The sequence below is a fragment of the Tinamus guttatus genome, unplaced genomic scaffold (genome assembly GCF_059628265.1).
Source record: "Tinamus guttatus ecotype Peru unplaced genomic scaffold, ASM5962826v1 Tinamus_guttatus_pri_ptg000125l, whole genome shotgun sequence".
In the NCBI taxonomy this organism is placed as follows: Eukaryota; Metazoa; Chordata; class Aves; order Tinamiformes; family Tinamidae; genus Tinamus; species Tinamus guttatus.
In genome coordinates this window covers 4,774,329-4,797,973 of record NW_028288659.1, presented here as the reverse complement: position 1 = coordinate 4,797,973, position 23,645 = coordinate 4,774,329, and the positions used below count along the sequence as shown (strand labels likewise).

At 46.9% G+C, this 23,645-nt stretch overlaps 2 protein-coding genes across 2 annotated transcripts; both read left to right on the top strand.

Annotated features, from left to right (window-relative positions):
* Positions 1-1,540: 1,540 nt before the first annotated feature.
* Positions 1,541-13,524, top strand: WEE2 (WEE2 oocyte meiosis inhibiting kinase). The gene is made up of 11 exons (XM_088521661.1): positions 1,541-1,893; positions 3,407-3,606; positions 4,389-4,437; positions 7,398-7,570; positions 8,205-8,326; positions 9,551-9,697; positions 10,440-10,541; positions 11,681-11,766; positions 12,638-12,808; positions 12,900-13,042; positions 13,368-13,524. Exons 1-11 carry the CDS (start codon positions 1,561-1,563, stop codon positions 13,522-13,524), a joined length of 1,683 nt encoding a protein of 560 aa, XP_088377787.1. The 5' UTR covers positions 1,541-1,560.
* A 1,732-nt stretch (positions 13,525-15,256) lies between these two features.
* SSBP1 (single stranded DNA binding protein 1) lies at positions 15,257-20,348 on the top strand. Its single transcript, XM_088521655.1, has 6 exons — positions 15,257-15,300; positions 16,386-16,446; positions 18,094-18,234; positions 18,444-18,531; positions 18,738-18,826; positions 20,185-20,348. The coding sequence occupies exons 1-6, from the start codon at positions 15,277-15,279 to the stop codon at positions 20,226-20,228; spliced, it is 447 nt and encodes a 148-aa protein (XP_088377781.1). The 5' UTR covers positions 15,257-15,276; the 3' UTR covers positions 20,229-20,348.
* The last annotated feature ends 3,297 nt before the right edge of the window (positions 20,349-23,645 follow it).

Sequence of the window (23,645 nt, the reverse complement as noted above, 5' to 3'; positions counted from 1 at the left end):
TAGGAAGTCACTGCCATTCACAGTCTTAACAGGCAACTAAAAGGACCCTAAATGGACACGCTTTTAGTTAAAAGTCAGACCAGATTATGAAGGCCAAGTGAGTGCGAACTGACCTGACCATTTCTTTTCTGGTGGGAGCTCCTCTTAACTCGTGCACCAGAAAGTGCAGGCCGATGCTGAAAAATCCTTGTCTGTTCTGGACTGAGGGCACCAAATTTATTTATCCTCTGGCAATTTTGCTCAGTGCTAACGAAAAAAGGCTGCTGTAACAAGCTTCTGGTTCTTTAAAAGTCATTCAAGCTCCACTTCAAAACACATGCTCATAAGGGCACAAAAAGATCCTTTTTTTTTTTTTTTTTTTTTCAGAAAGGTGCAAAGAGAAGAGCCCCTGTCCTGCAGCTGGTGAGCTGTGGGTGATGCTGCCCTTGGGGGCAGACCGTGCACATTGCAGCCTTGGACCCAGCAGGCTTCTCCCACTTCTGCCAGTATAGGCCCTTGGACCCTGGAGATGGGAGCCTTCTCTGCTACCATTTGAAGACCTGGATACATTCCCAAACTCCTCTCCTGAAGTCCAGTACGTTATAAATGAGGTGACTGAGCTTCCCCATGCAGGCTGCAACACTGGTGCAAGAAACATCTGAATGCAGGTAGTTAAATGCAGACCTTGAACAGGGCAGCATAAGGTCTTGTAACCAGAAGACTAATCTTTCACATAGGCTTTGCATGTACAGTTTAGGTTTACGTATGATAGCCTAAACTGTGCCTGTGATGGGATTAATGTGAAGCAAGTAGCTGCCTGCAAGCATCCCTCCCACGGGAGCTGGGAAGCTGGAAGAGGGAGGGAGCAGAGAGGCAAGAGGTGACTCCTGGGGAACCCTGGTGGTCCTGCTGAGCTGTTTACCAGCAGAGCAGCTCCAGACCCACAGCAAAGCCCCAGCTGTGGCCTCTCTGGGTCCAGGCAATGGTGCTCAGGTGTTTCTGAGCACCTCCCAGCAATGGCCCAGGGCTGTGAGGCAGCCATAAATGTGCTGGGGGCACAGGAAGGAGGCTGTCTGTAAGGTGCCTGGTACTCATTGGAGCTCCTCTGCTTTTACAGGTGCCTCTAGCATGTTCTTTTTCTCTGGCTGAGGATTTTAAGATAGAAAAGTCTGAGGGGATGACTGGCATGTCTAGTTCTGTAAGATCTGCTAATTTGGTTCCTGTGGAAGGAGTGCTGGTGGGCGGAGGAGAGGTTCTCTTGCAGGCTTGTTGTGGAGGAGAGAGACTCTTGAGTTGCATCTGCCTTACACTACTGAAGTAAAAAGCAGAATGTTGCATAAAGAGTAGCTGAATGGGTCTGTGTTGTTCTAGGATAGTTTTTCTCATTTTGTTTAATCAAAAGCCAGCTCCCAGTGGTCTGGGCTTCTATGTGTGCGGGGGGCAGGATAGGCTGAGCAGATTTCCTAACCTTGGAAGGGTTGGGGGCTTGAGAGCAGTTAATGTGCTTGTGTAAATAATGCTGCCCTCTTCTCCCCCAACAAAGCAGGCCAGGATTAGCTCTGTCTGCTCTCCTGTGGTATAATGGATGACTGGGACAACAGTGATGACTTTATCCAGAAGCTGGATTTCTCCAGCTGTGGAGAAGAAAGCGAAGACAGAAGCATCCAAGAAGAGGACAGCCTGAGCTCGAGCCCTCTGAGGAACTGTGACTTCCACAAGTGGCGTGGGAGCAGTCCCCTCCCTGCCACCCCTCAGAGGAAGCTCAGTGAGATCTTCCTCAGCAGGACTAAGGCTTGGGCCAGTCCTGCCCTGACGTCCTCTCCATGTGTGACCAAGAGCCACAGCAATGCTGAGACGCCACTGCACATCACCTGGAAAAAGCTGCAGCTTTGTGACACCCCCCACACTCCCAAGGTAATGAGACCCCCTGCTCTGCTGTACTGCTGGGGCTGGCCCTTTGCCCAGGAGATAAGTGGTCTCTGTAAAACCCTTTTTTTTTTTTTTTTTTTCCTCCTCTCTCTCCCCTCTTCTCTTGTTTTGTTTGTCTCTTAAAAATCTGAATTCGGGTGTCTTCACTGTGCGACTGTGACCTATAAATAGAAACCTGTGAGTGGGCACAAATGTCCTGACTCCTCCTGAGTTGTTAACAACAACTCATTGGCAATAGATAAGTTGGACTTAAGAATCTGAGCCTTATCTGTATTTTGTATTTAAGGGGCTGGACTTGTGCATCATCTCTGTAGGAAATATATATTTTGGTCACAGGGGGATAAATGCTTCCCTTCCTGTGGTCACAGAAACCCAGTGGACAAACTAGTATTGAAATGGTATTGAAACAGGGATGTCCATGTGCAGCATCAGCTGGCTGGATAATAATGCAAATCTGGTCTGTGTCCTTCCCCACCCCCCCCCCTTCAGAAATGTAGAGAGGGAAAGTTATCTCAAATGATCCTGGAGCCAAGTAAATGCTCAGCTATGAGAGTCAGGCTGCTTTGGGGCTAAAAAGACATATGGGTATCTTGATCAGTGTGAAGGGACACTCATAGGGTGAAAAGTTCCGAGTTCTGGGGTTTTTAATTAAAGTACACTAAAAATCCTCTTGAACTCTATTTCACCCCTTTGAAAGAAGCCAAATGCAAACTGAAAAAGGGTCTTGTATTCCCTAAATCTACCTAAAGGGATTAGACCATCATGGGAAGTAAGTAGAGTTTCATTCTTGAAATCAAGACTGGTTCTTTCTCTGAAGTTGTGGCTTACCCTGGCCAAGGCTTGGAGCTGGTAGGTGCAATCCAATGACTTTTCTCCTTGGGAAGTTGCACTAGAAGATCTAGAAGTTCTTCCTCATCTTACTTTCTGAAACCAAAGCTTCTCCTTTCTCAGAAGGAACTGTTTTTCAGTCGCTTTGCCAATACTGTATGAAGATGCTTCTACCAACTTCCCCTCTGCTAATACTTATTCCTGGGAAACCAAGAGGGAACTGAATGGTGTCCCTGTAGTTCTCCTGACAAAATTGTCCTGCCCAAGCTGATGTGACAGCTCCAACTTGGTGGAGCTGGGTCTTTTCCATGAATGCAACTGTGTGTGGTGTCTGCAGCCCTGGAGGAGGGAGGGAAGCTGGCTCCCCTGGACTGTGTTTGCAGAAATAGCTCTGCAAGCCTCACCCAAGTGCATGGGGAGTGCAGAGAGCCTGAAAAGGCTTAGTGAATAACTTGGCATGTTGTAGAAGAGGCAGCCAGCTGTCAGGGCTAAATCAGTGGTGTGGGATTTTAATGGATGTTTCCCCCATCCTAATGAAAGGAGCCAAGTTCTCCTTGCAAACATCTTTGTCTTTATTTGTAATAGGGCAGGCATTCTGTTCTGGTATAGCAGCAATGAAAACATTTTGCTGGTTCATCTGTAACTCTTCCCCCCACCCACCTTAATCCAGAGTCTGTTATCGAAGATGGCTTTTCCTTCATCTGGGACAAAGGCCCCACCCAAAGGATTTCGACATCTGAGGTTTACTCCTGGTGCTGACTCAGAGGACTCTACCCAAGCTTCTCATGTCAACATCAACCCCTTCACACCAGAGTCTTATCGACAAATGATTTTTCTTCCTAATGGCAAGCGGAAGGCCAAAGGAGAGCTGTAAGTGAACTTCCAAGTAATGGATGGGAAGGAGCCTGTCTGAAGGGGATGAGTAATGAGGGAAACATTTAGTTCCTAGACTTTATTTGCTAAGGATGAATTGGTTCACTGGTATTTCTTGGTGCAAACATTTGCAGGCATGTGAAGGTAATAGAAAGGAGGCATAGTAAAGAAGGTAATAAAACTAAGGCATTCTATTACATTTTCTGACCAATAGAAATACTGGAGTCTGGTTCAGTCACATGTATCCATAACTCAAGACTTGCAGATGTATATGCATGTAATAGTTCATAAGTAGGAGCTATTGCTGACCTGCAAGGACTTTGGTCTGTGGTAACTGAGACACAAACTTAGTCAGGTACCTGAACACTGAAGCTCAGCTTCTTGCAGGGCCCCAAACTCCAGCAGCACAGACTCCCATGCAGGTAGTTCCTTTAAAGCATGGTGGGGAGCTCTTGTTGCTAGCAGCCTGATATGCCCTGTAGCCTCCCCAGAACTGAGGTGGTGAGCAGAGGGGTGCTACCAAATAATGCTTCTGTAGAAATGGTGTGAGTTGGTATGTGGAGGCTTTCTGGACAGGAACAAAGACTTCCTATCCTGGGGCTACATTACTTAGGGCTGTAATTAGGGACTCACTGTGTGCTAATCTCTAAAACACATATCTTGTCAAACTGTAAAGTGAATTCTAATTTCATTTTTTTGAAAAATGCTTTCATATCAAATCTCACTTGGATTGCTGTACTCAAGTGGTACATCTAGACTTTCCTAAACTTCTGTTTTAGGAGAGATTCTGATCTAAGAAGCCAGGTAAAACAGGAGATACCTATCAAGGTGAGTGTCCCTGCATAATCCTCCAGACAGTGTAAGTTCTTTCTGAAGATTTGGTGCTTGATTGAATTTTTTTCTGCTATTGGAGTTTAAATCATGTCATCCTGACATGAACTCCAGGCCTGAATGCTTTATGTTCTTATTTGAGTCAACAAGCTCTAAAGGAAAATTGGTCTAGACCTAAGACTTTGAGAATTAATCCTAAAACTCATCTATCTTGGTCAGGAGGTCTTTCTAATGAAAGATAGCATAATTCAGTGTTTTGGGGGTAAGTAATACTATAACTGTAAATAGTGACAGTGTCTTCATGGTTGGAAAAGGTAGGTGTATTGCTGTTCCTATTAATCAGTGTATTGAGCATCTTTGGATGTGAAGGGAACATGATTTCTTTATTGCAGATGGACACACCAAAAACTGAACTGAATGACTCATGAATAAATCCCGAGGGCTGAGTTTCATTTGCAGTATTCATGATATAAAGTTCTGAAACGAGATGGCAAAATCTTTAGTCTCCTTGAGTAGGAGACTTTTCCTGTAGGTTTTGGTGGGTGAGCAGAGATGCTTCTGATTTCTTTGGGAAACTTTGAATAACACTGCATGCTGGCTGACAATCCTGGCTCTCCTGCACAACAGCTGTCTATATAAACTGAGCCACATGTGAGAGTGGCAGAAGGTGGAGAGCTTGGCTCTTGCTTGCAGCTGAGAGTAGGGAGTGAAGATAAATGCAGAGCTGCCCATATCCCAGAGTAGCAGGTTTGAGTAATGCTGGTGGTCACCAGCTGAAAATTGAGCCCCATTCAAGTAAATGATCCCTGGTCTGTGGGCACCAGCTGTGACTGTTCCTCTGGCTCCATGGTGAAGTCTAGCTGGTGAGGCTGGAAAAGCAGCTTGGTGCATCTGGGCTGGAGTCGCTCCTCACAGCTGGTGCTCTGTTGCCCTGCACAGGTGGAGGGGTGAGTGGGGGTGGGATCTGTCCCTGTGCCTGGGCTTCCCAACCCCTGGGATGCCCATGTGTCCTGGGGTCTAAGGGAAACCTGACCATAGCAACTGTAGCTGCAGCTCAGCAACCACTCTTGTCTTGGCAAGAGTTGTGTGCTCTGCTGCCAAGAGGTACCTGCGCCTTGCTGGTAAAACTCAGTGCTTGGGCACATTGCAGATGGTCCTTCCTGGCCCATGCAGGTGGCTTTCTGCACCCTCCACTGCCCAGTAGTGCCAGAGCTGGGCTGCTGGTCCAGGCACCAGTGCCTGACAGCCTCCCCTCTGCCTCCTGGTGAAATCTGGAGGTACTACCCATGCAGCCAGCTTCTGGAAAGCCATACTAAATGGTTACATACCTCTGCCTCACCTGAATAGAGATACTATTTTTCCCCTTTCTGCACTTGGCAGAAATATTTCCCTATCTCAGAGCAGGTAGGTAGAATTTTTTGTACCTTGTACTAGCAAAATATTTGGATATTGGAAGAATAGTAGTACCCTCTAGCTGTGAGAAACAATATTGCAACAGTGATGCCCTGAGGAAAGGAACTGCAAGTGTGCAGTAAACCTGCTACTGTGCAACATCCAGGGCTATGGCAGTTCTTTGTAGGAAAGGCTCAAATAACTTCATATTTTTATGGTTCGGTGCTGATAATAGGATAGTGTTCTTGCTGGGTGAATAACTGTTTAATGAGGGTTTATTACTGCTCGCAAGTATAAAATCATGTGCTGGGAGGGAAGTATCTCTTTCAAGAGCTGTTAGGATGCTGTAGGATCTAGCCTTCTTGTGAAATGCAATATGTGATAGGTTGTTCTTCCATGTGGGCTGGTTGTGAGGACCAGCTTTCTCCTGCTACCTCAAAGTTCATATCAGTTCTGCCAGCAACCATAGCAACAGCTTGTGTGGAAGCCACTGTGTAATGAGTGCCCATCACTACAGGTGATGGGGAGAAGGAAGGGAAGTTGCTTGCTGCATTCTCATGGGGACTGCTTCATGCTCTGCTGCTTGTCTCTTAGCCCATTTCCCCTGCTGGTACTCATCCCTCTGCAGGTGTTCAAGATCTCCTGTTTCCCCAGTGAACATTGCTGGAGCAATAAATATTCTTCCAGCTGTTCTACAGCTTTTTAGATACTCATGTGAAAAGTGGCACCCACAGAGTGAGGAAATAGCTGGGAATACAAATGGATGCACTGAGCCCAGTCGATCTGCTGTCAGGCAACAGCCAGTGCTTCTGAGTAGAGTTCAAACCGGTGCAGATGGTGGTTGCTGCCTGCAGCTAGAGCTGCCAGAATAAGGCTGCTCTTATGTGGCTGGGGCCACATTAAGCTGAGGTACCAAGGCCCCCTCATGAGTGCAGAACATGCAATATTTTAAATCCAAGCTCAGTGAATGAGCTTGGTTAATGCTAGGAATGCCTCAAGAGCTTTTAAGAAGCTATAAAATGCTGTCTTATGAAATATGGCTTGTTGTGATGGGTTCCTATTTTCTTCCTGCTCTGGTTTCTACCCACTTCAGAGCAAGCAGTGCTCTGGACTTCCCCAGCCATCTGATACATTCTCTGCTGTTCTGTCCTCACTGACTCCTCCAGGCATGGGTCTGGGAACAGAACAGGGCTACAGATGGATGTGATGGTGGTAGGTACATACATACAGCCACCTAGAATATAGAGCAATTAAGGAGTAGGGAACTAACTCTGTGGCTAGTGAGTCGTGTTTTTAAAAATAAATCTATCTTTATTTCCTCTTTCTCTGGCCTTTGATGGGTGACCAGAAAGAGCACTGTATCCCTAAGCAGAAGGTGGTAGTGTTTTGAGAAAGACAGGCAGCATTTCTGCAGGCGTGTGTGGATGAATAAATCCAGAAGAGCGAGAGGGGCCAAAATAAGTGTCCTGTGTGGGCAAATGCTGTGCAGGTTTAGAAAAATGACAGTTTTTAATCTGAATCTTTAAACTTACACTGCTGTCTCTGCTTCTGATGTGACCTTCTAGAGATACCCTCTGAAAGAAAGCAATATGGTTTCCCGCTACAAGAAGGAGTTCCTGGAGTTGGAAAAAATTGGTGTAGGGGAATTTGGCTCTGTCTACAAGTGCATCAAACGCCTTGATGGGTGCGTTTATGCCATCAAACGCTCCAAGAGGCCCCTGGCAGGATCTTCGGATGAGTGAGTGTGCTAGCTGGAAGCTGCCGGTGGAAATGATGGGCATGTTCTTGGGAGGTGTGATGGGGAAGGAGGGAGTGTGGGTCTAAAGGTAGCTAAAATTGCTACTCTAAAGGAGTAAAATTGCTTGCTGTTATCCACCCTCCCAACTGTTATGTGGGGAGTAAAGTTACTAGTTCAGAACAGCTTAATACAAATCCCTGAGAAAGGGAAGGAGTTGCATGTATTGCAAAGTGATACAATTGCTTACCTGGACTGCTGACCCTTGCAGCTAGCCTGTCTTAAGGCGGTAACTGTCCAACATTTACACTATGGTCCTTTCCTGTCCTGCTGCCCAACCAGGACTGCTCATGTCTGTTGTTCAGCTTCTGTTGTGTCCCAAGCATGACACACTGACACTCTTTGAAGCCACCTTTGTCTCCTGAACAAACATCTACTCGGTGACAGTTTTTTTGACAGCCACTCAGCAAGTGGCTGTCCCTTCTGTCCCTGCTCCTGATGTGAGATTCATGAGCAGTCTGCTCTCTCTCCTAAGCCAGGCTATAAAGCCGGGCTGTGGCCATGGTCCCAGGCAGGGCCATGCCCCCCTGCATGGCGGGGACAATGGTGACTGCTCTTTCTGTGCTTGTTTCTGCAGGCAGCTGGCCCTGCGTGAGGTTTATGCTCATGCTGTGCTCGGGCACCACCCGCACGTCGTGCGCTACTACTCGGCGTGGGCAGAGGATGATCACATGATTATCCAAAATGAGCACTGCAATGGTGAGAGCTGCGCTAGAGTGAGGTGCTGGCACGGGTCAGCCTTTGCTTGTCCTGAAGTAAGGGAGGCTTTGATTTCTGATGAAGCAAACTGCACTTGGGTTCAGACTTCATGGAGAATCCAGAAATGGATTTGCAGCATTTGGATCAAGTGCTGAATGGTGCCACTGTCTCAAGCAGTGAATGACCTGTAATGAATGTGGGGTTTTAGAACACTCCTCTGATCTGGAGAAGCAGTCCCTGTGCAGATGCTGCACTGCCTCTGCACCTGCCCAGGTAAAGCTTGGTGTATGAGGACAAGTGATTCAGGAGAAGCTGATCTAAGTGCAGTGAACTTTGGAAACAAATCCCTCTTATCGGGGTGGGCAGTGATATGAAGAGACATGTTTTGGTTGAGATGAGGACCCCTTGCATGTATTAATATTGATTGGAAGCAAGGGCTCAACAGCTGCAGAGAAGCAGAGCTAAATAATGGGATAAACTGCTCACTGGTGCCCCAGTCAGGGGGTATATTCTAACCTGGGCTGTCCCCTGGCCATAGTACTGGCTGGGCAGCACTGGAAAAGCCACATCTGGCTACTACAGGAGCTTATGGCAAACAATATTCTGTGAATTCGGTTGCCCCTCAGTAATGATTGGTAGCTGTTTTGGAGCAATGACTGGGATCTGGTGGAGGTAGCTGTGAAACATGGTGATCACTGCTGCAGTATGATACCTCTTGGGATCCAGTGGATGAATACATGGGCATAAAGAAGTGGTGCAAAGGGGATGGTTGGGGGAGAGAAATGCCATGGTATTTATTTCTGAAACATCAGAACTTCCCTGCTTCCATATCATATTACAGTATTAAATGCCAAATTGGCTAGGGGAAGTTTCTTTCCTTCTTCCACCATTAAAAAAAAAAAAAAAAACCTGTCTTCTGTCTGTAAGCATGGCAACAGTAACAAACTCTTCTGCTTTTAATTGCTGCAGCATCCCTACCATGTCAGCCTCTCTTGCACTCTAAACAGAGTTGCATTTAGTATTTGGCAGAGTGCTCCTAGACACTGGAAAGACTAAAGCAAAAATGTGATATCAAAATGATCACTAAGAGCATGTATGGCTGGCCTGGTCAGTCTGCTGCCTAATAACCTCCCCTTGTGCTCCGAACAATAAGAAGTTTTACTAAACTCTTCCAAACATGTTGGTCTATTAAAATTTGTCAGTTGACTGACTGTTTCCTCTTAGGTGGGAGTCTCCAAGATGCCCTGTTGGAAAATGCAAAGCTTGGACACTATTTCTCAGAAGTAGAGCTGAAAGAGATCTTGTTACAAGTCTCCATGGGACTAAAATATATCCACAACTCTGGTCTTGTGCACTTGGATATTAAACCCAGTAAGTAAAGCTCTGTCTTCCTTTGCCCTCTGAATGCTGCCCTCTTCATGCCCAGTGTTGCCCCTCTGTCTACTGGAGCTGTTAGTGCTTTGACAGAGAGAAGGACTTGTCCTAGAAGATATGTTTATAATCTTGCCACCACTAGTGCTCTAAAGCTGAACCTTTTTCTGTAATTGGCAGACTTTTACTTCTGTCTCATGACTGTTGTAATCTTGGATCATGGGAACAATCCTTTTTGCACTGGGGAAGCAATAGGGTCACTAATGAAAGACAGGAATTTCCTTACTCCTTGCTGTCTTGTTGCACAACACTTGACCTTCGTATGTGACACTGAAGTGAAAAGGGAATATTCACCTTCTCTGTATCTAGCCAGAGGGATTAAGTTCCTGCAGAGAATAGAAACAAGCTTTCCTCTCTGTACTGCTGCTGATGGGCATGTGGACTGTGCTGTTCTCCCTAAAGTCACATCCGGCCTCTTTCCTGCTGAAATTTTGCTTGGAGATGAGAGGGAGGGGCAGAGACTTTGATCATACTAGTGTATTTTATGCATGAGACATTGATCTTCTATTGGGTGCTGAAAAGGTAACTTGCCTGGAAAGCAGCTAAAGGGGCAGGAAGCACATGCAATTTTTGTGGCTATGCAACTTATACTAGCTTGGCTGACAGGATGGGATGTTGAGCAAGTTGCCAGGCTGCCCCAGTGAGGTTACCCAAGTCCCACCACTGCTAAAATGTCTTGCAGGTAATATCTTCATCTGCCACAAGCTGGCGCTTCAGAGCCCTGCAGGGCAGGAAGAGAGTGACAGTGAAGATGAGTTCTCTTCTGGTGTGGTATATAAGATTGGTAGGTCTTACCTGGCTTAAACTGGCCTAATTTTAGAGCTTCTCTACTACTGCTCGTCTTTAGAGCTCTTCTACTACTGCTTGATATAACTCTGTCCTGGTGGCTGAGATGTTATTTGCATGTGAAACTGATAGCATAGCCCTGAATCTTGGTGCTAATCATAGAATCACAGAACGCTTAAGGTTGGAAGGGACCTCTTGAGGTCATCTAGTCCAACCCCCTGCATACGCAGGGTCACCTAGAGCATGTGGCACAGGACTGCGTCCAAGCGGGTTTTGAAGATCTCCAGAGAAGGAGACTCCACAACCTCTCTGGGCAGCCTGTTCCAGTGCTCTGTCACCCTCACTGTTGAAATGTTTTTCCTTAAGTTCCTGTGGAACTTTTGGTGCTTCAGTTTGTGGCCATTACCTCTAGTTCTGTTGGTGGCCACCACTGAAAAGAGGCCAGCACCATCCTCCTTGCTGCCTCCCTTGAGGTACTTCTAGACACTGATCAGGTCCCCTCTCAGCCTTTTCTTCTACAGGCTGAACAGGCCCAGCTCCCTCAGCCTCTCCTCACAGGGCAGATGTTCCAGGCCCCTGATCATCCTTGTGGCCCTGTGCTGCACTCTCCAGCAGCTCCACATCCCTCTTGTACTGTGGAGCCCAGAACTAGACACAATACTCCAGATGTGGCCTCACCAGGGCTGAGTAGAGGGGCAGGATCACCTCCCTCGACCTGCTGGAGACGCTCTTCTTAATGCAGCCCAGGATCCCATTGGCCTTCTTGGCCACAAGGGCACGCTGCTGCCTCATGGTCAACTTGTCGTCCACCATGACACCCAGGTCCCTCTCTGCAGAGCTGCTCTCCAGAAGGTCGGTCCCCAGCCTGTACTGGTGTCTGGGGTTATTCCTCTCCAGGTGCAGGACCTTGCACTTGGCCTTGTTGAATTGCATGAGGTTTTTCACTGCCCAGTTGTCCAAATTAGAATCTCTAAAGAGAAAAGTTCTGAAAAATTCATATCCTTGTCTTCCAAGCCTGCATATGTGAGTAGAGGCAGGCAAGCCTTGGTGTTAAATGTGCTATATTGCCTTTACAGGTTTTGGGTTTGATGGAAACGTATGTCAGTCTTGTTGATCGGTCATTATTTTCCCCCTTAGGTGACCTTGGCCATGTGACATCGATAACAAATCCCCAAGTTGAGGAAGGAGACAGCCGATTTCTGGCCAATGAGATTTTACAAGAGGTACATGTGGTGGGGTGCAAGTGGGTGAGACCAGCTGTAGTAAAATCATTAGTCTCTCATCTTTCTGGTGAAGAATCCATGAGGAATCATGGCCTCTTATGCCCAATCTGGCTGTGAAATTGGTGAGAACGGCACTTTGTGAAGAAGAGTATAGATTGGAATGTGGTCTCTGGCACACATCATAACTGACCTCAGTGTTAGGCTATTGTAACTATTTCACCTGTAGGGGATGAATGCAACAAAGCTTTATCCATATGGTGGGTTTCTCATTCTACTTCTCCAATCGAGATGAAGTTGCTGGATGTGACCACTTAGGAATATAAGTATCCAGACCAGCACTCTCTGGCAGTGCACAGAGGTAGCAGGCACAGCTGGGTATTACTCAGGCCACCTTAAGCTCTCTTTTTAAGCTAATGTTAGCTCTGACCAGGGAAGAAAAAGGCATCGGAGTGTAACACACCACCTGGGTGTGCTTACCAGTTCAGTTAATGAACACTCATGATGCATTGCAAATGGATTGGAAAATAAGTGTGAGGTCAATATAAGCATGTGCAGTCTTAGCTTGAGCTGAACGAGCCTAGCTTGCTGAGTTGTGGTGAGGGTTGGAGACCTACATTTGCTAGGTAGTCCCCTAGATTTGCTGCTGAGTCCCTAATGTGGGATGCCAGCCTCTCAGGACTGAGGAAATGGTAACATGCTATTAGTGCAAAGATGCTACTGATGTTACTTAATATCAATCTTTTTCTTTCTAAAGAGAAGATAAAAAGGATGAAGGCAGTGTCATATATGTACTTGTCTGGCTCCTTTTGAGCTGGCATCCTCACTCCTATCGCTTCAGGGCAGTAAGTCTCTCTCTGTCTGCTCTTTCCAGCAATACTGCTACTTGCCAAAGGCAGATATCTTTGCCCTGGCACTCACAATAGCCCTTGCAGCAGGCACAGGGCCACTGCCTCACAACGGGGCCATGTGGCACCACATCCGCAAGGGGAACATTCCACCAATTCCTCAGAAGCTCCCCCACAACTTCCTGGAACTCCTGAAGGTGAGGAACAAATCTTGATAGGATGGAGATTTTTTTTCTCCAGTGAGTAGGTGATAAGTAGAGTTAAATCCTGAACAACTTTGCCTTCCAGCTCATGATCCATCCTGATCCAGTGAAAAGACCTTCTGCCACAGCTCTTACTAAAAACCCAGTTCTCCGTCCCTCCCTTGGAAAAGCTGTGCAGCTTCAGCAGCAGCTAAATGTGGAGAAGTGTAAAACTGCCATGCTGGAAAGGTAGGACTAAGGCTTCAGGGGGAGGACATGTGGGCCCCGCAAGTGCTAGTCCACCAGGCTTGAATGCAGGGTGCTGGGGATTCTGGCTGAGGGTCTCTTCCACTGGCTCTTGTGCCTGGAGGTGAAGGGTGCAAGTGCCACAGTGAGGACTTGCCTTGCTAAGGGACCCTGGCTCCGAGTTGGCTAAATTGGAGCAGGAAAGTTGGATGCTTAATGTGACCACTAGTGATAAAGTACTGATACAACATGCAGCATATCCCCTGTATCAGAACTGTGCTCTGCCCGTGTGTGATGGGGCCTCCTTCCTTCTGTCCCCTCCCTGCAGGGAACTCAAAGAAGCCCGTCTTGCCCAGAGCCTTCTGAAGGAGCAGCCCTCGGAATGCGCCAAGCTGCAGGAGTGCGACACGTCTCCCACACCCAGCAGCAGGCGCCTGGTGGGAGGGAAGAGCTGTCGCTCGTTCAGCTTCACGCTGGGCTACTGAGCTGTGGCCCTGTGGAAGCAGAGGGGCTGCACAAACTGATGCCCTGTTCTAGCCCTCTGTTGTAGTTTTTGACCCTCTCAGCAGAGCTGAACCATGTGATTTAAGAATGTTGCCCTTGGCCTTATCTGTTTTTTTTTGTGTGTAACAAGCCTTGTCACAAACTAAGCCTAGCTCTGCCTTGCAAGTGGGTTTTCCTCTGCTTGCTTGCCCCTGTCTAGGTGGACACTGGCAATGATCTTGTGCTCTCAATGCTTTGGCCACCAGAGAATTGCTAGAGGGGAGACCTGTGCCTGTGTGAGGTGGCAGTGTCCACAGCTGTGTCCTCCTGGAACTGAAGAGGTTTTGAGTGTAATGAACACCTTTAAAAACATGTGAGGAGACAGACTTGTTACACTACTGTTCTAGTGGACACAGGGTGTATTTAAATGGGCAGTTAATTGAGGATGGTCAAAAATAAAAGGAAACACTTATTCAAGGAAGCCTCTCTTGTAGAAGCTGAGGGAAACTTCCCATCCCTTAACTTCTACCAACATGCACAAATCCAAGGGCTTTGTTTTCTTGCAGGGTGGCCCCTGAAGCCTCCCTGAGCGTGTTCTGGCCTGCAAGGCCTTTCTGAGTAACGTGGGGGAGGAAATAACTTCAGTATGCTAGCAGTGGGCTCTGTCTCTTTCCTTGCAGTTTCTTAGACTTGGAGCAACTGCCTGTTTGCACAGCACAGTGCTTCCAGCAAAGATGGGGGAAGGTTGTTTTAGAGCGTGTGTGTGTGTGTTTTTTTTTTTTTTTTTTTTTTTTGCAGTTGCCCATGTCAAGTGTGTTTATTGATTATTTAATAAATCTTATCTCCCTGTTTAAACGCAACTGGAAATTGTCAGTTTTATGCCTGAGTTACAGCTGTGAAGAGTGTATTAGTAAAGGGAGAGTGAGTTTAATGTCGAGTAACTTGGTTACTTCTGCTTTTATGGAAGCTAGACTTGTTTTCAGAGGCTGGACACTGACTTTTAAACTAGTAGATCATATTCCATTGAAAGGCCATACCCTGTAAATAAAGTTTTTAATCATTACTTTTACTTAAAGTGGGTCTCTTTCCCTTTATCTTTTTTTTTAAAAAAATATATTTATACTTTTTCCTCTCCCTCTCTCCCTCTCTCCCTCTCTCCCTCTCTCCCTCTCTCCCTCTCTCCCTCTCTCCCTCTCTCCCTCTCTCCCTCTCTCCCTCTCTCCCTCTCTCCCTCTCTCCCTCTCTCCCTCTCTCCCTCCCTCCCCTAACGGCGGAGGGAAGGTGTGGGGCTGAGGGTGGCCTGGGCCCCCCTCGCAGCCCCACGTTCCCCCCGCGCACACGGGGCCCTGGGTTCCCCCCGGCCCCCCACGCGTGTCCCCTCGGCGGGGCGGCGCGGCCGCCATGCTGTCTCGTCCGCCGCGTGCCCTCCCCTTTCCGTCCCTCTTCCCCGAGCACTCTTTTCCCCTCACGGGCCTTTGGTTCCGCCCCGCGCCCCCTGGCCGGGCACGAGTGGTGGTGGCTGAAAGCTGGGGCGCGTTTCCAGCCGGAGCCGCTTCGCGCCGCTTCCTTTCCGCTTCCGGCGTTGCGCAGGCGGGAGAGGTGAGGGCCGCGGCGCTGCTCTGGGGCCGCCGCCTCCTCCCGCGCTGCCCCCTTCCAGCGCCGCCTCCCGCGCTGCCCCGTCCCGTCCCGTCCCGTCCCGCGCTGCCCCTTCTCCTCCCCGCTGCAGGCGCGGCGGCAGCAGCGGCGGCACCACCATGTTGCGGCGACCGGCGTGGCAGGTAGGGTCCTGTGGGGCCCCCCCAAGGGCGGCGCCGTTGGCGGCGGTTTAAGGGTCGCTGCCGGCGCGCGGCCTCCCCCCTCTCTTCCCCGAGCGGGTGTCGGTGTCTCTTGCTTCGCTAAATCCTTCATTAGGGAAAAAAAAAATCCCAGGTGTTGCAGCTGCCCATCAGGCAGTAGCTGTTACTGCCTTCGTTTCTCAAAAATACCTATGAGTGCCCCGTGTGCTGAGAAAAGGCCAATTCTGGTTGCACTGTTTTTGTCTTGGAGAGTCCCTTGTGTAGTGGTACAGGGCCTCGTGTTACTCCGCTGCTGTGAACTGAAGGAGATGTTAAAGGATTTGACCTGCACGTGGCGTTAGCCCTGGATGGTTTGCCCATAAACCAAGCAGGCGCCCAGCGCCACCGAGGGGCCTGTATTTGCAGGCCCTAAAGGACTTTTATTTTGCCATCGGTACCTTCTGCTTTCCTTTTTCTGTGCAGCTGAGGGCTCCCAGTCTCACCCTGCCATGAGCCCTGCAGCCACCTGTAGGAGATGAAAGTTTCTTTTTTTTTCCCCTCCAGTTCCTCCTTACAGGGCTCTTGCAGATGGTTCTGAGTTTCTTCTTCTTATTATTATTTCTATGGCATGGTATTTGTCAGCATTGAGTTCCCTTTTTTCTATGTTTACTCTCACAGGGTTTTACAGCCTTGAGCTGGTGTTTGCTTGGCGTTATTAGTGCCTCATAGTGCATATGGTGGCAGAATAAGGTGCCTATGGGGTGCATCTTGCTACTGTCTGTAGTGAAGCAGAAAGATAATGAAAATATAAAAAAATCTTGAATAATTTTAAGAACTGCCTGCTTCTCAGAACGGAAGCTGCCCCTTTGGGCCATCGTTATTTTTAGCCAAGTGTTTAACCCCACCCTAACTAATTGTTATTTGAATAATCCTGTTGGCTTCATTTGGTCAAATTGAGTCCTCCTTCCCTCTGCACCAGAAAAAAAAGGGATATAAAAATCTCCAAAAGTGCTCAGACAAAGAGGAGGCTATGAACAGTGCTTCATACTTTATTTCCTGGAAACTCACGGATCTCTCTGTTTCTCCAGGTGCTTCGTCAGTTTGTAAGACATGAGTCTGACGCTGTTAGCTCGTTGGTACTTGAGAGATGTAAGTAGCTGCTGTGTGGTGGAGGTGAAACCCAGCTGATAGGTTTCCCAGTCCTGGCACCTGAAGATAATTGAATTCTATTGTTATGTCTGAAAAAGTGGAGCTCACTTTTTTTATATAACTTTTTTTTTTAAGATGTGCAAGATAATCTGAAATCACATATGGATTTGGCTATGAAAAAAGATGGCAAAGGAATAGAAGAAAATAAAGAAACGTTAGCCTTCTAAATGAAACTGTTCAGCAGTAGTAACAGTACAGGTGCAGGGACTGAATAAGCTGAAGGTCTCCTGTGGTGGGATAATGGGCTGGAAGGATGAGGAGAGAGCAGAGGATGTTGTCTGCCTTGATTTCAGCAAAGCTTTTGACACAGTCTCCCATAACCTCCTTCCAGAGAAGCTCAGAAAGTGCGGGCTGGATGAGTGGGCAGTGGGGTGGATTGACGACGGGCTGGATGGCAGCTCAGAGGGTCACACTCAGCGGCCAAGAGTCTGGCTGGAGGCAGGTGACTAGTGGGGTGCCCCAGGGCTCAGTGCTGGGTCCAGCCAGGTCCTTGTTCATAGACGACCTGGCTGAAGGGACAGAGGCACCCTTAGCGGTTTGGAGATTATACCAAACTGGATGGAGTGGCCAACACTCCCAAGGGCTGTGTTGCCATCCAGAGGGACATGGATAGGCTGGAGAGTTGGGAGGAAACGAACCTCATGAGGTTCAACAAAAGCAAGTGCAGGGTCCTGCACATGAGGAGGAGTAACCTCAGGCACCAGTACAGATTAGGGGTTGACCTGCTGGAAAGCAGCTCTGCGGAGAGGGATTTGGGAGTCCTGGTTGACAACAAGTTAACCATGACCCAGCAGTGTGCCCTCGTGGCCAAGAAGGCCAATGGGATCCTGGCCTGCATCAGGAGGAGCGTTGCCAGCAGGGCCAGGGAGGGGATCCTGCCCCTCTGCTCAGCTCTGGTGAAGCCGCAGCTGGAGTATTGGGTGCAGTTCTGGGCTCCCCAGTACAAGAGGGACGTTGAGCTTCTGCAGAGGGTCCAGCGCAGGGCGACAAAGATGATTAAGGGACTGGAGCATCTATCGTGTGAGGAAGGGCTAAGTGAGCTGGACCTGTTTAGGCTAAAGAGGAGCCTGAGAGGGGATCTTATCAGTGTGTACAAATACCTTTAGGGAGGGTGTCAAGAGGATAGTGCCAAGCTCTTTTCAGTGCTGGCCAGCAACAGGACAAGAGGCCACAAACTGAAACACAGGAAGTTCCATCTGTATTTGAAGAAAAGTCTCTTTACTGGGAGGGTAACAGCACTGACACAGCTTTTCCCAGGGAGGTTGTGGAGTCTTCTTCCATGGAGATCTTCAAAACCCACCTGGATGTGACCCTGTGCCACATGCTCTAGGTGTCCGTGCTTGGGGCTTGGGCTAGATGATCTCTAGAGGGCCCTTTCAACCTCAACCATTCTGTGATTCTATAAATAAGGCAACAGTCAGAAGAACTTGAAAAATATAATTTACAGCAGGCCCCTGACAAAAGCTGTCCACTTGTCACAATAAAGAAAAACTTCTAGTGTTGAGGAGCTTCTGATTATTAACTCTGTATGGATTTGTCCTTAACACCTCAGTGCATCTCACCTGCATCCGATCTTTTCCATTTCAGCCATGAATCGTGTGCAGTTACTTGGTCGGGTTGGACAGGACCCTGTTATGAGGCAAGTGGAAGGCAAGAATCCTGTTACCATTTTTTCTCTTGCAACCAATGAGATGTGGCGGACAGGGGATGGCGAGATAGCTCAGGGAGGTGAGTATGAACCTCGTGTTTTTCTGTCTTTTATCATACTTCTGTTGCACCCATCTGGGTGCAGATGAGCACAAGATTGACTACTAGGTGCAATCCAGTATCTCAAGTCACTTTTCATCATTCGAGAATATCATCTTCTTGAAACTAATTTCTGAAGCTTGTGTAAAAGGAGGATGTGGTATCCAACTGCTTCTTTTTATGCTACTCAGGTGATATCAGTCAGAAGACCACGTGGCACAGGATCTCTGTCTTTAGACCGGGCCTCAGGGATATTACGTATCAGTATGTGAAGAAGGGGTGAGTAAGTCAAAAAAATGCGCAGAGATTTAGTGCTCTAAGAATTGATATAAAAATGACAGTGACCAGTTGCATTAAGATAGAAGTGGCTTGTAGACGTATACCTCAAACAAGCGAGGCAAAATCCTGTGTGATCTCGGAATCAAATATAGAGAAGAAGAAAAGCGATGCTGTTTTCTAACCAGAACCAAATTCTTGATTTGTAGCTCTCGGCTGTTTGTTGAAGGGAAGCTGGACTACGGTGAATATACAGATAGAAACAATGTGAGGCGACAGGCCACAACAATTATAGCAGGTAAGGAACATAACCCACCAAGGCCCACCTTGGCTTCTTAAAATAGAGAGGGGCTTGAGGACCCCTCGAATAGAGCAGGGTTTGTCTCTGTCCTCAGACAGCACAATAGAGGGTGCTGAGAGAATGAAACGTCTCTCTTAGTTTGCAGCCTGTGCCAGTAGGTGTCCTGTGGTACTGCTTGTGAAAAGCCACGGTGGGAGAGCCAATACTTGTGCAGCCCTTGTTGCAAAGAATACTTGCACAAAGCACCTAGTGCAGCAGGAAGATACCATGGGCTTTCAGGCACGTAACACTGCAGGCCAGGCAAATTCATATTCTAAGCAAAGTGGAGCACATTTAGTAGCTTTCATGCAGGTTTCTCAAGGATTTTTTTTCCCGTTTAAGCCTAGAGGCTCCACCAACTTTAAGGACCTCTATTTGTGAAAGATGTTTTATGTAGGGATAAGCTGATGGAGTTGCAGCCTGACCAATAGTGATAAAGTAAGCTCTGGGTAGGGAGTTGGCTTCCTCCTTGGGTAGGCACAGTGAACAGGAGAATTGAGAAACTGAACTTTTCCTTGGAGTCTTTAAATAGCAGGAGAGTAGCCAGTGACAATCTGGTCCTACTTCTTTGCTGTGGGAAGAGCCACTATCTTGTGGCTTTTGGAGGAGGGCTAAAGTGACTGGGTACTGAAGCAAACATTTCTGTTAAACAGATTTATCTAAAAATATCAGGTCAGAGGAGAGGAAAATACATTTTTTCTACTTTTGAGTGTTTCTGTAGTGCAGCTTGTTGATAACAGTAATAATCAAACTTCTTCATGAGCCAGCAGTGCTGCAAGTTACTGCTTATAAGTATCTGGAAGGGAGAAGCAAGACTCTGTTTCTTACTTTTATTTTTTCCTTGTTTGCTTGATTAGTACTTATCCTATTGAATCCTTAGTATTCAGTATCCCCAGTCTCATGGTGTTCCATAAAACCTCGAACCTTGATGAAATACAGTCCCTTCCTCTAGTCCCATAGCCTGAAGACATGGTAGTGCCTGCTGGAAATGAAAAAATGAAATTAGCTGTAGCTGATGGAGATCCTAGTTATCAAAGACTTAAACTCCCAATTTAAAATGTTCGTGATACCTTTGCCCATTGAGCGGCTTTGAATAAGGTTCAGTACATTTATCTGGGAGTATTTATGGTCATGTTGGATTGTCTGCCTTCTGAAGAGATAGAGCAAGAGCCCTGTCAGACACTTACTTTATGAAATGCTCTGAAACGAATGTCTTTGCAATTTATTTTACCATAAGTACATTGTCTGTGTGACTGCGCAGGCTTTCAGTGGGAGAAAACAATCCCGAGGATGAAATTCTCTCTCTCTCTTTTCAGATAACGTAATTTTTCTGACTGATGGTATCAAAGAAAAGGCGTGAGGTTGCTAGTGCTTGGACCCAGCCCATTTCATTCCTTGCATTTTACAGTGTATCATAATTCTGTAATCATGCATATTACTGTAGTTTCTTTAAAAAATAAATAAAATATTTCATAGGGAATGTATGTGGGCATGTTTTTGTTGTGTTATTGTATGATTTTTCTTTGTGCTTTTTCTTTGTTCGTCATTTGCTGAACTTTATTTTTTGTTGTTGTTTATTCTGAGGAAATGGTAATGCTTGTGGCAGTATTAATTTCTGAGCTGATAATATAAAGGGAAATGATCTGCCTGCATCTTAAGCCATTTTGAAAACATTTTTTCTTGATGGTCATTCCTATTGCTCTTCTGTTCCATAGAGCTTAACGCTGTAGTCACCTCTTAACTGCTAATGTCCCTCCTCTGATCCATAGGTGTCCCTTTTTAAAAGGTGACTTGTTAGATATTCTGTTAAACCAGAGCCATTGGCCTCAACTAGAAGTTTGTTTTTGTTTCAGACCCAGAGAAGATCTTGTGCCCGTGACCCTGTCCCTTCCTTGAGTATGTTATTGGGTCCAATAAGACAGTGTCTCTCAGCAAATCCTGCTTTAGTTGTGTCCATAGATCCTTGTTATTATCAGTATTTTGTCATACTGTGACTCTGTTACAACATTAAAAAGTCTCATGTCAGCACCTAGCTGGGGTGCTATTGCTGTCATTCGCCATCAGGAGGAGCTGGAAGAATGCCTTGATTTTGTGAGACATGCAGTGTTGTGTGAAAGTAACGTTCCTGGTCCGGGGTTCTCGGCTAACGTGGGCGTGCGTAGTGACCTTTCTTATCTTTAACTTTGGTTCAATTGTAAGAAAGACTGAGAGGTTTTAGTATCGTTAGTAAAAGAATAAAAAACTGCACAGCTAAAAAGGTGCTTTTTTCTGCTACATAGTTAGAGAAGTAGTGAAACTCCCACTGAGAGCATGTGTTATGAACAGGGAAAGAGAAAGGTTAAGGGTGATAGATTTTCCTGCCTTCACAGGAGGGATGGGATTTTGTATCTTGCTGCTGGTAGGATTTTACTGCTCTCTGATCACAGTACAGGTTGTATATACATAGAATCGTAGAATGCTTAAGGTTGGAAGGGACCTCTAGAGGTCACACGCAGGGTCACCTAGAGCACGTGGCACAGGACTGCATATAAAAAAATATGTATACATTTCTCTGTCTCTTTGTCTGATGCACTGGTCTTTGTGTTTATGCTCTTCTCCGTGAACATTGGTGGTATTTCCAAAGAACTGAAGGGCATTTATTTCTGGATGAAGTTAGCGCTTTCATTAGAATGCAAATATATAACTGGATACTGTGTACTGGAAATGCTTAGTGCGTTAAAACATGTCATCCATATGAGGTTGTGCTGTCTTTTTAAATAGGAAGTTGAGACTTTAATTGCAGTAACGATTCCTAGATCTGAGCCTGCTGTACTGCTGTCACTTTGCCTTCTGCAGTTACCTGTGTAAAGAACATACCGTGCTTTTCTGAGGCTGAGAAGAGACCAAGCACTCAATGGTTAAAGCCTCAGTCTGTGCTAAACCCCGGCAGTCCCGAGGTTGTAGTATTGCCTGGCACTTCCTGCTCTTTGCTGCATATTCCTTTTATATAAAGCGTCGTTCACCATGACCTGTTCTTGCTACTTGTGTGTGATCCCATGTGGCTCTCCCCCCGCTTCAGACCACGGCAGCAGAAGTGCTGCAGTGCGGGCACATGGCACTGCTTTCGGGCTCAGCCCATGGAGGCAGAAGAGCAGCCCAGGCAGCAGGGGGGTGTGAGGGACAGATTGCCAGTTGGGAACTGCTATAGGTTTATTATAACAGTGCTTCTCTAAAGCTGTTTTGTGTTTGCCCACACAATTCTTCTGGGCAGCTAGGATTTGTCTTAAGCTCTTTTTATACCTGGGAAGCCCCAGGTGAATGTATCGTGCCTCTTATTTAGTGTTTGCCTCTTTTCTGCGCCCTGCTGTGATGGTGGAGGCCTCTGTGGCTTATACAGCTGCCAGAGCCACTTTGGAGCTCAGGAACTCACTTTGTGCCCCAGACTCGGGGGTAGAGGTGGCAGCGAGGACTCCCTTCAGTGCTGCAGGCGCGAATCTCAGCCAGAACCCTCCTCTGGAGGGGAGAGGGCTAACGCGGTTCATGCTGATTTCTGCCTGTGACACAGGATGAGGATGGAGTTGAGCCAGCACGAGATACCGGCTTAGGTGCGAGCAGAAAAAATATTTGCTCAAGAACTTACGCTTTTCTTGCTTTTCTGGTTCTTCCATTTAAAGTTGCTAATAAACTTGTAGAGATTGGTGTGTTGTCCCTGTCCTGAGAACATTCTGTTTGAAAAGCTATAGAGTATCTTGGACACTCATCACACTTTTGTACTAGGGTAGATTTTCATAAGTGATACTGCCTTAGCGATAGACGTAGTTACAGCAAGAATAACCAGTGGCAAAGATTTGTTGTGCTCGCACCTCCCATGTCTGCTTTGCTGCTGTTGGGCAAGTTAATCTATGACAAAGGAATTTTGGATGAAATCAAGAGGAAAGAAAGTGTAAAATCAACATGTATGTACCATGTCTCTCTTTCTCTGTCTTCATTAATGGCTCTTGCTCTGTTACTTGTTCTGTAAGGGAGTGCAGAAGAATGGAGACGGGTCTACTGTGTTAAATACAGTGATATCCTGTTTATGTCTAGGCAATGAGTGTTTGTCCATGCTGTCCCATGGTAAATGACATTCAGCTTCTGCTTGTCCCTGTTAACCTCATGTGTAAACTGCACTAAGCAAACCCTGATTACAGGCATCAGCTAGGGCTTCTAAAGTGTTTCATGTTCTCAAGGACCTTACTTTGTTTATTTATAGATTGGAATAGGGGAAAAAGGGATGATTTCTCCAAAGAATGACAAAGCGCTTTAACCGAGTATTTGAAGTGTTTCATAGCAGCCCTGAGACATGTATGTCGTAACATGAAGGACCCTTCAGCGAAGCAGGGCTGGCTTCTTTGGCAGGACCTGTTCTTACTTCTGTTCCATGGAGCACAACATCTGAGAACAGACTAGCAAAATGGGTTAGATGTGACTGAGAGCTCGAATTGCTGTAGAATTCCTAAAACTCTTTTACCAGCGGCTTCGTGAAGTCTGCTTCGACTTCACGCCTGCCTGACAACTCTCCTGGTGCCCTGAGTGACAGGGAGGTGCTTGAGCCTTGTCCCAGCTCTCTCTTGTGAGAATTAACATCATCTTTGGGAGTCTGATAAAAGAGCAGCCATGAATTGCAAAGGCAGGAAAGCTAAATTAGAGCTTTGAGAAGTCTCTGGGAACAGGAGGAGGAATATTCTGGTAAAGGCAACTTAGGTTTCTGTCAGTGTACCAATTATGTGGTTTTAATAGCAGGCTGCCTCCAGTACCG

Coding starts and splice junctions, on each gene's coding strand:
- SSBP1 (XM_088521655.1), top strand. CDS start 15,277: ATGTTGCGGCGACCGGCGTGGCAG. Junction 18,532..18,737: donor TATCAGTATGTGAAGAAGGG/GTGAGTAAGTCA, acceptor CTTGATTTGTAG/CTCTCGGCTGTTTGTTGAAG. Junction 18,827..20,184: donor GGCCACAACAATTATAGCAG/GTAAGGAACATA, acceptor CTCTCTTTTCAG/ATAACGTAATTTTTCTGACT.
- WEE2 (XM_088521661.1), top strand. CDS start 1,561: ATGGATGACTGGGACAACAGTGATGACTTTATCCAGAAGCTGGATTTC. Junction 7,571..8,204: donor CTGGCAGGATCTTCGGATGA/GTGAGTGTGCTA, acceptor TTGTTTCTGCAG/GCAGCTGGCCCTGCGTGAGG. Junction 11,767..12,637: donor CCAATGAGATTTTACAAGAG/GTACATGTGGTG, acceptor TGCTCTTTCCAG/CAATACTGCTACTTGCCAAA.